The sequence below is a fragment of the Somniosus microcephalus genome, chromosome 27, assembly GCF_052327205.1.
Source record: "Somniosus microcephalus isolate GS21.2 chromosome 27, FLI_Smic_1.0, whole genome shotgun sequence".
NCBI classification, from domain to species: Eukaryota; Metazoa; Chordata; class Chondrichthyes; order Squaliformes; family Somniosidae; genus Somniosus; species Somniosus microcephalus.
In genome coordinates, this window is record NC_141013.1 from 222,060 (window position 1) to 235,379 (window position 13,320).

Genomic DNA, 13,320 nt, shown 5'->3' on the forward strand with positions numbered 1-13,320 from the left:
CCTCAAATGAGGCGCTAAGGCTACTGAATTTTCAGCCGTTAGAGCCATATATCCAAGTTTGCTGATGACAGGTGGCACAGTAAATAATGAACCAAAGACTGACAGGAAAAACTGTAATGGAACAATGGGTGATCTTTAAGGAGGAGATGTCCCAAGTACAGGCTAGGTACATTCCAACAAGAGGGAAGGGTAAGGGAACCAAAGCAAAGGCTCCTTGGATGACGAGGGAGATAGAGAAGATAATGAAACAAAAAAGGTTTATGATGCATGTCAGGTGAATTCTTCAAGGGAGAACCAGACCAAATACAATAAGTTGAGAGGGGATATGAAGATGAAAATAAGATTGGCAAAGAGAGAAGAATGGCGGTTAACATAAAAGGGAACCCAAAAATCTTCAACCGGCATGTAAACACTAAGTGGGTAGTAAGAGGCGGGGTGGGGCCTATTAGAGATAAAGAAGGTGATATATGCTTAGAGGCTAGAATACTCAGTGAGTACTTTGTATCAGTGTTTACTAAGGAGGTGGATGCTGACAAAATATTGGTAGAAGTGGAAAAGGTAGAAGCAATGGAAGGGGTGAAAATTGATAGACAGGATCTACTAGAAAGGCTGGGTATGCTTAGAGTGGACAAGTCGCCTGGTCCAGATTGCATCCCAGGTTTCTAAGGGAATTGAGAGAGGAGATAGCGGAAGGGCTTGCCATAATTTTCCAAACTTCCCTAGATGTGGGAGAGGTGCCTGAGGATTGGAAAGTGGCAAATGTGACGCCATTGTTCAAGAAAGGACAATCCTAAAAACTACAGACCGGTCAGTTTAACATCAGTGGTAGGTAAAGTTTTAGAAACAATAATCAAGGAAAAAATTAACAGGCATTTGGAGAAGTTTAAACTAACTAAGGAAAGCCAACACGGGGTTGTAAAAGGAAGATTGTGTTTGACCAATCTAATTTAAACTTTTGATGAAGTAACAGAGTGGATTGATGAAGGGAATGCAATGGATGTTGTCTATATGGATTTTAGGAAGGCATCTGACAAAGTACCACATAGAAGGTTGGTTAACAAAATGAGGCTCATGGAATAGGTGGGTCAGTGGCAGCTTGGATAAGGAATTGGCTTAAGGACAGAAAACAGCAAGTTGTGGTAAATGGCTGTTTTTCAGACTGGAGGATGGTAGACAGTGGTGTTCCCCAAGGGTCAGTGCTGGGGCCACTGCTTTTTTTGATATATATAAATGACCTGGATATTGGAATACAGAGTAGAATTTCTAAATTTGCCGATGACACCAAACTTGGGGGTGTGGCAAACAGTGATGATGATGATATCAATCGACTGCAACAGGACATAGAAAGGCTAGCAGAATGGGCAGACAAGTGGCAGATGGAATTTAATTCAGAGAAGTGTGAGGTGATGCATTTTGGCAGAAGGAACAGGGAGAGGCAATATACACTTAATGGCACAGTTTTAAAGAGTGTGCAGCGCCAGAGGGACCTGGGAGTTAATGTGCATAGGTCCCTGAAGGTGGCAGGACATATTGAGAGAGTGGTTAGCAAAGCATATGGGATCTTGGGCTTCAAAAATAGAGGTATTGAGTACAAAAGTAGAGAAGTTATGCTGAACCTTTATAAAGTGCTGGTTAGGACATAGCTGGAGTATTGCATCCAGTTCTGGTCACCACACTTTAGGAAGGATGTGAAGGCCCTTGAGGGTTCAGAGGAGATTTACCAGACTGGTTACGGGGATGGGGGATCTTAGCTACAAGGACAGGTTGGAGAAGCTGGATTTGTTTTCATTAGAGCAAAGGAGGTTAAGGGGTGATTTGATAGAGGTGTACAAGATTATGACGGGATTAAATAGACTAGACGGGGAAAGGCTGTTCTCACTAGTTGATGGTACAAGGACCAGGGGACACAGATTTAAGGTTTTAGGCAAGAGATACAAGGGGGATGTGAGGAAAAACTTCTTTACGCAGAGAGTGGGGAGGACCTGGAACTCGCTGCCGACAGAAGTGGTGGAAGCGGAGACACTCAATGTTTTCAAGGAGGGACTGGATAGGCACTTGAGGGAAATAAACTTGCAGGGCTACGGGGATAGAGTGGGGAATGGGACTGACTGGATTGCTCCACAGAGAGCCGGCACGGACACAATGGGCCGAATGGCCTCCTCCTGTGCTGTTATAACTCTATAAGGGCTGGATTTTCTCAATGGAGACGTGCTAGAGATGGGACTTCTGGTTTCTGGGTTTCAGTCACACCCCCAGCGACATCTGACCAACCCACGCTATTTTCCCATGATTGGCCTTGATTGGCCAATTAAGGGAAAGCCAGTGACAGATGATGTCAGCGTATGATGCTTCATCTGTCGAAAAATTTTTGACAGAAGAATTGTCAGTGTTTGACAGCTTTGAGAAACTGTCAAGCACTGACAATCTCTGTTCTAAGGTGAGCCATGATCTCATTGAATGGCGGAGCAGGCTCGAGGGGCCGAATGGCCTACTCCTGCTCCTAGCTTCTATGTTTCTAGCCCTTGCACAAAGGCTCACCAAGACCTCTCCTCAGCAGAAAGCAGATGGCTGCTGCATCTGAGAATACAGCAGCCACTCTGTCATCTCTGCCGTTGAGATGAGGCACCTCCGGATTCTCAAAGGTTGAAGCCTGCAGAAAGAAGCAAAGGTAAGGAAACTTTTTCCAACACTTTACACTCACCCCTCATACTTACCTGTCCATACTTGCACCCATCAATCACCACTACACTTGACATTTCGACCCCTCTCACCCCCACAAACCCACTGTTCGTCTTGCTGACCCTGACGAGGTCCACAGCCATCAGAAAGCCCGCAATTGCAGGTGTAAAATGGGAAAAAGCCTCTCAACTGCCTGTTAACTACCTGTTAACAGGCAGTTAATTGGGTCTAATCCCCTTCCCGCGTCGAGGAGATGGGTCCCTGCGCGACTCGGGGACCCGCCTCCCGGGAAGATGGCACGGTGGTGGGTTGGGAGTGGGTCGGTACCCGCTCCCAGTTTCATCCATCTTCTGGGCAGTCCCACCCCCATACCCGCCTCCCCGGGACTGGGAAAATTCCCCCTTGGACTCTATGTAGATGGGAGCAGAAAGTTCCAAAGGGACATTGATAGATTCAGTGAGTGGGCAAAACTGTGGCAGATGGAGTTCAATGTAGGAAAATGTGAGGTCATTCACTTTGCACATAACTAGGATCGATCAGAGTACTTCCTAATTGGTGAGAAGCTGAGAACTGTGGAGGAGCCGAGAGATTTAGCGGGCCGAGTACAGAAATCACTAAAAGCTAGTGGACAGATACAAAAAATAATTTAAAAGGCTAATGGAATGTTGGCCTTTATCTCGAGGGAGCTGAAATACAAAGGGGTGGAAGTTATGCTACAGTTATATAAAGCTCTGGTTAGACCCCATCTGGACACTGTGTTCATTTGTGGACACCAGGAAGGATATATAGGCCTTGGAGGGGGAGTAGCGCAGATTCACCAGAATAATACCTGGACTAAAAAGTTAAATTATGAGGACAGATTTCATAGACTGGGCTTGTATTCCCTTGAGTTTAGAAGATTAAGGGGTGATATAATTGAGGTGTTTAAGATGATGAAAGGAGTTGATGGGGTAAATAGAGAGAAACGATTTCCTCTGGCAGGGGAGTCCAGAACAAGGGGGCAGAACCTTAAAATTAGAGCCAGGCCGTTCAGGGGTGATGTCAGGAAGCACTTCTTCACACAAAGGGTGGTGGAATTCTGGAACTCTCGCCCCCAAAAGCTGTTGAGTCTGGGGGTCAACTGAAAATTTCAAACTTGAGATTGATAGATTTTTGTTGGATCAGGGTATTATGGGTTATCGAACCAAGGTAGGTAGATGGAATTAAGATACAGATCAGCTGTGATCTAATTAAATGACAGAACAGGCTCGAGGGGCTGAATGGCCTCCTCCTGTTAATATGTCGCTGGGAACTCAGGCTGCAAGAGGTACTGTTGGTTGCTCCCTGTCCTCCTCCTCCTCCTCCTCCAGGAGTGGTAGCATAGTGGTTATGTTACTGGACTAGTAATCCCAAGGCCTAGACTAATCATCCAGAAACGTGAGTTCAAATCCCACCACAGAAGCTGGGGAACTTAAATTCTGTTAATTAAATAAATCTAGAATAAAAAGCTAGTATCCATAATGGTAACCATGAAATTATTGGGTTCGTGACGCAGTCCATGCCCGCATGCAGCAAGACCTGCATGTCATTCAGGCTTGGGCTAATAAGTGGCAGGAAACATTTGCGCCACAGAAGTGGAAGTACCAGGCAATGACTATCTCCAACGAGTGAGAGTCTAACTATCGCCCCTTGACATTCAACGGCATTACCATCGCCGAATCCCCCACCATCAACATCCTGGGGGTCACCATTGACCAGAAACTTAACTGGACCAGCCACATAAATACTATGGCAACAAGAACAGGTCAGAGGCTGGTTATTCTGCGGTGAGTGTCTCACCTCCTGACTTCCCAAAGCCTTTCCACCATCTACAAGGCACAAGTCAGGAGTGTGATGGCATACTCTCCACTTGCCTGGATGAGTGCAGCTCCAATAACAGGCTCCACAAGAAGTGTGACACCATCCAGGACAAAGCAGCCCACTTGATTGGCACCCCATCACCACCTTAAATATTCACTCCCTCCACCACCATTTACCATGGCTGCAGTGTGTACCATCTACAAGATGCACTGCAGCAACTCGCCAAGGCTTGTTCGGCAGCACCTCCCAAACCCGCGACCTCTTCCACCTAGAAGGACAAGGGCAGCAGGTGCATGGGAACACCAACATCTGCAAGTTCCCCTCCAAGTTGTACATATTTGGAAATATATCGTTGTTGCTGGGTCAAAATCCTGGAACTCACTCCCTAACAGCACTGTGGGAGCACCTTCACCATATGGACTGTAGCAGTTCAAGAAGGCGGCTCACCACCACCTTCTCAAGGGCAATTAGGGATGGGCAATAAATGCTGGCCTTGCCAGTCATGCCCGCATCCCAGGAACTAATAATTTTCCTGCTCCTGATTAAAGCCAAGGAACTCCGGACTGTGGTGCCAATGGCCCTCTTTTGAATATATTTAAATGAGCTGGCTGGCTGCTCATGGGAAGTTCCAAAAACATGTGGAAACAAGGCAGTCGATTGGGGAAGGGAAACGAGCGGGAACGGTTTTCCAAGTACAAAAAGATACCCCGAGTTTACACTGAATAAATGCTGAAAACAAATGTTTTAAAATGTGTTGTGGGACAGGGTGCGATGGAACAGATCTCCAAACTCGTGTCTGCCCTGCCTGCTCCAGATCAGAGCAGGCCACTGGAAATTCTGGGTCATTGCATTGTGCTTTTCTGTTTCACTTCAGTTCTGTTTGCTTCTCTCCTTTGTTTCCCACTCCTGTCTTTGCAGGTATCATAATGGCTCTTTGCTGGATGTGAAGACACATGGATATGACAGTACGCTTGTGTTAAGGCAGCTGCAGCCACAGCATGCAGGGCAGTATATGTGTCGAGCTAGCAACACTGCAGGTTCTGTCAAATCCCAGCCAGCGACACTTACTGTGATAGGTAATTAAATAACTAAACGCAACTCATTCACAGCTAGAGATCATTATGTGAAAAAGTTATGGAACTTAGTTATCCTATCGTCTATATTGGGACCTTAGGCTGGTTAACACCCGAAAAATTTCCAGACCAATTGTCTACTTCATGCACAAGGGAGGAAATACACCAGATCCTTTTTAAAAACAAAAGACAGACAGACTTACTTGCATTTCTATCACACCTTTCATGACCTCAGGACATTCCAAAGCACTTTACAGTCGATAAATTACTTTTGAAGTGTAGTCACTGTTGTAATGTAGGAAATGCGGCAACCAATTTGTGCACAGCAAGATCCCACAACCAACACTGTGATAATGACCAGAGAATCTGTTTTAGTGATGTTGGTTGAGGGATAAATATTGGCCCCAGGACACCAGGGAGAACTCCTGTTTTTCTTCGAATAGTGTCAAGGGGATCTTTTACATCAACCTGAGAGGGCAGATGGGCCCTTGGTTTCAGATCCAAAAGTGCAGCACTCCCTCAGTACTGCCCCTCCGACAGTGCGGCGCTCCCTCAGTACTGCCCCTCCGACAGTGCAGCGCTCCCTCAGTACTGCCCCTCCGACAGTGCGGCGCTCCGTCAGTACTGCCCCTCCGACAGTGCAGCACTCCGTCAGTACTGCCCCTCCGACAGTGCCGCGCTCCCTCAGTACTGCTCCTCCGACAGTACAGGACTTCCTCAGTACTGCCCCTCCGACAGTGTAGCACTCCCTCAGTACTGCCCCTCCGACAGTGCGGCGCTCCCTCACTACTGCCCCTCCGACAGTGCAGCGCTCCTTCAGTACTGCCCCTCCGACAGTGCAGCGCTCCCTCAGTACTGCCCCTCCGACAGTGCGGCGCTCCCTCAGTACTGCCCCTCCGACAGTGCTGCGCTCCCTCACTACTGCCCCTCCGACAGTGCAGCGCTCCCTCGGTACTGCCCCTCTGACAGTGCAGCACTCTGTCAGTACTGCCCCTCAGACAGTGCAGCACTCCGTCAGTACTGCCCCTCCGACAGTGCAGCACTCCGTCAGTACTGCCCCTCCGACAGTGCAGCACTCCGTCAGTACTGCCCCTTCGACAGTGCAGCACTCCCTCAGTACTGCCCCTCCGACAGTGCAGCGCTCCGTCAGTACTGCCCCTTCGACAGTGCAGCACTGCATCAGTACTGCCCCTCCGACAGTGCAGCGCTCCCTCAGTACTGCCCCTCCGACAGTGCAGCACTCCGTCAGTACTGCCCCTCCGACAGTGCGGCACTGTTTCTCTGAGTTGGGTCGGGTCGCATTTCCCCGGGTGGTGTCAGCTGCTTCAGCACAATCCAATCTTGAAGTGGGGGCCACAAACAAGCGTTAAGCCCCTTATTTGCATGTGCAAAGGACCTAATGTCTGCTTCAGGTTCGGCCCTGAATGTCTTTTTTTCTTCTCAGTATGGCGAGCGGCACTTCCTGACCGCATTATTGGGGCTTAGTGGGCCAGTTAGCGCCCAAAAAATGGGCATGTGTGGCCAAATTTAAAGGCCTTTGTGATTTACATTTGTGTTAGCTTGGCTCAATTGGTGGCACTCTCAGCTCTGAGTAATAAGGTTGGGTTCCAGGACTTGCACACTAATCTGGGCTGACAGTCCAATGCAGCACTGACAGGGTTTGGATAGAAAATATTTATCTGCTCCCGTGGGTAAGGTGGGTGCTGAAGATCTTATGGCACGTTTTGAAGAGCGGTGAATTCTCACGAGCATTCCTCCTTCAAATTATACTAGTTAAAACTGGGCAGTCATCTTTTTGCCATTTATGGAATCTTCCTTCTCACTTTTTCCTCTGTACCAAAAATCACCTTATATTAAATGCTTTGTGATTCTTCTGAGAGGCGTGATATACAAGTGTAATTCTTTTTATTTTTCTTTAAAATAAAAGCTCAGTGCGTGAAGGTTTATCGGAAATGTTCTTGTTTTCACAGCTCTGGCTGCTCCTTCCTGCAACCCCAAACCTGAGAGCCACTTAATACGACTTCCTTATGACTGTTACCAGAACCTGACCCAGTCCTTTTACTACAATGTGGGCAAATGTCCTCGAGCAACATGCGCTGGAGAGCAAGAACCAGAGTCACGATGCAAAGATATAACATCTTACTGCTGTGGGACAGTGAAACTGGAGGAAAGGAAGATCTCCTGCACCAACTACATGCTTCCCATTAAGGTGGTCAGCAGGTGTGGCTGTCAGAAGTGCGTTGAAACCAAGACAATTGTCCGTGGCCATGCAGTAGCTGCTGATAATGGTGAACCCATGCGGTTTGGACAGATTTTCATGAGTGGAAAGAAGATCAGTATGACTGGGTACAAGGGAACATTCTCCATTCAGGTCCCTACAGACATAGATCGGTTAGTGCTCACTTTTGTGGATCGGTATCAAAAGTTTGTGAATACAACAAAGGTTCTGCCCTTTAACAAAAAAGGAGGCTCTGTGTTTCATGAAATTAAACTTGTAAGAAAGATGCCAGCAGTCACTTTGGATTGTTCTGTCAGGAACACCATTGCCCTGGGAGCAACAGAAAGCCAAAACCCCATAGCGGAACTGGAGATTCCCCCCAACTCCTTCTACAGACAGAATGGAGACGTCTACAGGGGCTTAGTCAAAGCCAGTGTAACTTTCTTGGATCCAAGAGATATCTCTTTGGCTTTGGCAGCCCAGAGTGATCTGAACTTCATTAATGATGAAGGTGATGTTCTTTCTTTGAGGACATATGGCATGTTTTCTCTTGATTTTATGGATGAAGCAGCAATGGAAAGCCTCAATGCAGGACAGGTGAAGGTTTTTCTGGATTCGGCACAGGTTAAAATGCCAGAACACTTGGAGAAAATGAAGCTATGGTCACTCAATTCTGAAACGGGCTTCTGGGAAGAAGAAGGTGATTTAACTTTTATTAGAAGCCAACGAGGTAAACGAGAGGAGAGAACCTTCCTGGTGGGCAACATGGAGATCCGAGAGAGAAGACTTTTTAACCTAGATGTCCCTGAAAGCAGAAGGTGCTATGTGAAAGTCAGAACCTTTCGAGGTGACCGATTTATGTCAGGTGATCAGATGGAGGGAGTTGTTGTATCTCTTATTAACTTAGAGCCTATGCCAGGCTTTTCCTCTAATCCCAGGGCTTGGGGTCGTTTTGACAGCGTTATTACTGGTTCAAACGGCGCTTGCTTGCCAGCTTTCTGTGACGGCCAGCAGCCGGATGCTTACTCCGCCTATGTGATGGCAACTCTAGGAGGAGAAGAACTTGAGGCAGTGGCATCCTCCCCCAAAATTAATTCAAATGCAATAGGTGTACAGCAGCCCTACTTAAATAAGCTGCAGTACAGAAGGTCAGATCATGACGATGGCAACGCTAAGAAGACAGCTTTTAAAATAAATGTAGTTAAACCCACCCCCAATGTCCCAGATGAAATGAATGGTCCTATTTACCCTTATGAAAACTTAAAAGGATGTGAAGAGGCTTCATTTAGTGCTGGCCATTTCCGATTTTACAGAGTAGAAGGAGATAAATATGATTATAATACTGTAGCTTTCAATGAGGATGACCCAATGAGTTGGACAGAAGATTACCTTGCTTGGTGGCCAAGACCATTGGAATTTAGAGCTTGTTATGTAAAAGTAAAACTCGGTGGCCCTCAAGAGATCACAGTGAGATCTCGAAACATGGGAGGGACTCATCCTCGGACAGTTGGAGAGATTTACGGCATTCGTGATGTGCGAAGTACTCGTGATATGGACCAATTGGGTGTCTCTGCTGTTTGCTTGGAATTCAAGTGTAGTGGAATGCTGTATGACCAAGAACGCATTGACCGCACATTAGTGAAGATCATCCCTCAAGCTGACTGTCACAGAGAAAGTGTGAACAATATGTTACGGGAATATCTGGTCAACCATCTTCCTCTTGCTGTCAACAATGACACCAGTGAGTTTACCATGTTGGCTCCACTCGATCCACTTGGTCACAACTATGGAATCTATACAGTAACTGATCAGGATCCAAGGACAGCCAAGGAAATAGCACTGGGAAGATGTTTTGATGGAAGTTCAGACAATGTTTCTAGAGTCATGAAGACTAATGTAGGTGTGGCATTGACCTTCAACTGTAAGGAGAGGCAGGTGAATCAGCAAAGTGTATTCCAGAGCCTGCAGAACTCTCCAGGGCAATCAGTTATGAACAGCATGATGATGGGACGAGGAAAGAGAGGTAGGGGACAGAGAGACAATTTGTTGGGCCTTGGTCTAGTTAATAGATTGAGAAAACAGAGGAGAGCACAACGCAGAGAATACTAGCAGAAGAGCCTGTAGTTCACTGATGTGAATTAAACCAACCCTTTGCTCCAAATAAACTAGTTTCAGAAACTTGATTAGCCAGTTATGAAATCAACCCTTCCTGAAGAAGGAAATCAATTCTGTTCATCCATTGAGCTGTGATATCAACAGTCTATTCTTTTTGAAATGCTTAAATATCAATTCTATTTATTTCTGGCAGTGTTTGAAACTAGTGCTTTACACTTGGGTTGTGGTCCTTGGGGACAGGCAGGCGCTGCACCACTTGCTGTAGCAAAACTGTATTGGAACCAATATTAAACTTATGTATAGCTTGAATCTATTCCAACCTTTGTTATATTGTTATCTGCTTGTATTATGAAACAAGTGCTCTTTGTAAAATAAATTGCTTGAATTTAAGATCTGCATAACATATTGTTCTTTTGTTAAATATGATTTCATTATCAAATAATTATTAAGGATGAGGAACTTCGGTTATGTGGAGAGACTAGAGAAGCTGGGATTGTTCTCCTTAGAGCAGAGATGCTTAAGGAATGATTTAATAGAGGTGTTCAATATTATGAGTGGTTTTGATAAAAGTAAATAAGGAGAAAGTGTTTCCAGTGGCAGGAGGGTCGGTAACTAGAGGACACAGAGTGAAGGTGATTGACAAAAGAACCAGAGGCAACAGGAGGAGAATTTCTTTCACACGGCGAGTTGATGTGATCTGGAATGCGCTGCCTGAAAGGGTGGTAGAAGCAGATTCAATAGTAACTTTCAAAGGGTAATTGGATAAATACTTGAAAAGGAAAAAAATGCAGGGCTGTGGGGAAATAAAAGGGAAGTGGGACTAATTGGATAGGTCTTTCAAAGTGCCAGAACAGGCATGATGAGCCAAATGGCCTCCTTCTTTGCTGTAAGATTCTAATGCACCGATATTTACAGGGAACATGCGGGGGAAGGGTTCAGGGAAAATGCAAGGGAGGGTGAAACCGGCAAGGCCAAACTTAACGGCAGGACTTTTGTTCCATTTCCCATTTGGCAGCCAGACAAATGGACAGCCTCGCCGGCGACCAAGAGGGAACAGCCAGGGGCAGGAGCTCCCAGCCAGTCCCTGGCAATCGGGCGGTCAGAGGGGCTGCGATCGAGGGGAGGGAGAGGTCAGCGATTGGGGCTTGGGTGGGGTAAGCTTTCTTGAAGGTCTGTGGGGGGAGAAAGGGAAGCTGGTGAGCGGGGCTGGGCTGGGTGAGAGCACTCCTGCTCCTCCTGGCCCACAAATAGTGCTGAAATCTTTCAGTAAAGCAAAGGCACTAATGCAGTAAAGTTAGTTACATGGCTTTCCATTGACAACATAGTCCAAAGATTCAGTTCCACATGTCTGCCAACAAAAACAAGGTAGCTTAGGAGATCAGGGAGGAACCACCCATTCATCTTCTTAATTCATCGTGGGGAGTGGCCAATGGAACACAAAAAAAGATCAAGTGAACCTGGGCAATTAGAGGTCAGTTAATGGAACATCTATGGTGGGAAATATTCTGGAATCTTTAATTCAGGATGAAATGAAAATAATTAGAAACAGACACATTTCATCAAGGAATTTGGTGTTGGATGAAACTGACAGGGCTCTCGGGAGGTGATGGATATGGTGGATGGGGGAAATGCAGATGTAGTCTACATTTACTTTTTTTATTCGTTCATGGGATGTGGGCATTGCTGGCAAAGCCAGTGACGTAAGAGAACTACGAGGCACTTGGTCTGAGTATCAAGGCTTTAATCAACTGTTTTTCAACCTGGAGATCTAGTTGTGTCCTTCACTAGTTCCTGTTAAAGAATGTCCTGAGCAAGCTGGGCCCGCGCCCGAGTATTTATACTCTCCCTGGACAGCGCCACCAGCAGGCCGCCCAGTATTACTTCATAAGCCATTTCCACATGAATGACAAGATTCATGTCAGCCAGTATTTATTGCCCATCCCTAGCTGCCCTTGAGAAGGTGGTGCTGAGCTGCCTTCTGGAACCGCTGCTGTCCGTGTGGTGAAGGTATTCCCACAGTGCTGTTAGGGAGAGAGTTCCAGGATTTTGACCAGTGACGATGAAGGAACTGTGATATACTTCCAAGCCAGGATGGTGTGCGACTTGGAGGAGAACTTTGACAAAGCCTTTGACAAGGGACCACACAGGAAACTTTTGGAAAACAAGGGTTATGGAATTAGGGTAGCAAATTAGATTAAAAACTGATTAGAAGGTAGGAAACAGAGAGTAGGAGTTGAGGGCAGTTTCTCAGTGGTTGGGAGTGGGCAGCGGTGTCCCACAGGGTTCTGTCTGAGGCCACTCTTATTCACTGTGCATCTCAATGATTTGGATATAAGGTTAGAGGGAACGGGGTCCTAATTTGCAAACAATATGAAAACAAGAGGCACAGTAACCAATTGAGGATGAAAGGAAACTGAAAGAGGATAATTATAAGGTGGTGGAATGGGCAAAAAAGTGGCGGATGGAATTCAGTGTCAGTAAATGTCAGGTGGTAGATTTTGTTTTTAGTAGAAGATCTTCTGGGGCAGAGTGATCATAATATGATAGAATTTCACATTATGTTTGAGAGTAACTTGCCTAAGTCCAAAACTAGAGTTTTAAACTTAAATAAAGCCAATTACATAGGTATGAGGGGCAAGTTGGCTAAGGTAGATTGGAAAAATAGATTAAAAGGTATGGCGGTAGATAAGCAGTGGCTAGCATTTAAAGAAATATTTCATAATTTTCAACAAAAATACATTCCATTGAGAAACAAAAACTCCACGGGAAAAGTGATCCATCCGTGGCTAACTAAAGAAGTTAAGGATAGCGTTAGATTGAAGAAAGCAGCGTATAATGTTGTGAAGAATAGTAGTAAGCCTGGGGATTTGGGAGAGTTTCAGAAACCAGCAAAGGATGACCAAAAAATTGATAAAGGGAAAAAATAGAATGAGAGAAAACTAGCAAGAAATATAAAAATAGATTGTAAGAGCTTCCACAAGTATGCAAAAAGGAAGAGAGTAGCAAAAGTAAACGTTGGTCCCTTAGAGGCTGAGACAGGAGAAATTATTATGGGGAATAAGGAAATGGCAGAAACGTTGAATAAATATGTTGTATCTGTCTTCACAGAAGACACAAAAAGCATACCAAAAATGGTGGGGACCAAGGGTCTAATGAGGGTGATTAATATAAGCAGAGAAAAAGTACTAGAGAAACTAATGGGACTAAAGGCCAACAAATCCCCTGGACCTGACGGCCTACATTGGTTCTGAAGAGATCGCAAAATCTCTGTTTGAAGAATGGACTCAGTCGGGAATATTTTGTGGACTTTATGGGATTTTTCTGAGGGTATTTTCCCTGTTATGGGATCGCCCTATGTAGATACGTGAAATACTGGTTTGTTAAAACTCCAGAGAA

General features: G+C 45.7%; 1 protein-coding gene across 1 annotated transcript in view; it reads left to right on the top strand.

Moving 5' to 3' along the window:
* Positions 1-10,314, top strand: part of cilp (cartilage intermediate layer protein, nucleotide pyrophosphohydrolase) — a 107,633-nt gene extending 97,319 nt beyond the window's left edge. The window contains exons 8-9 of the mRNA XM_085968265.1: positions 5,437-5,594; positions 7,562-10,314. Coding sequence (XP_085824391.1) covers positions 5,437-5,594; positions 7,562-9,918 — 2,515 coding nt within the window. The 3' untranslated portion in view covers positions 9,919-10,314. The remainder of the gene's footprint in view (positions 1-5,436; positions 5,595-7,561) is intronic.
* The last annotated feature ends 3,006 nt before the right edge of the window (positions 10,315-13,320 follow it).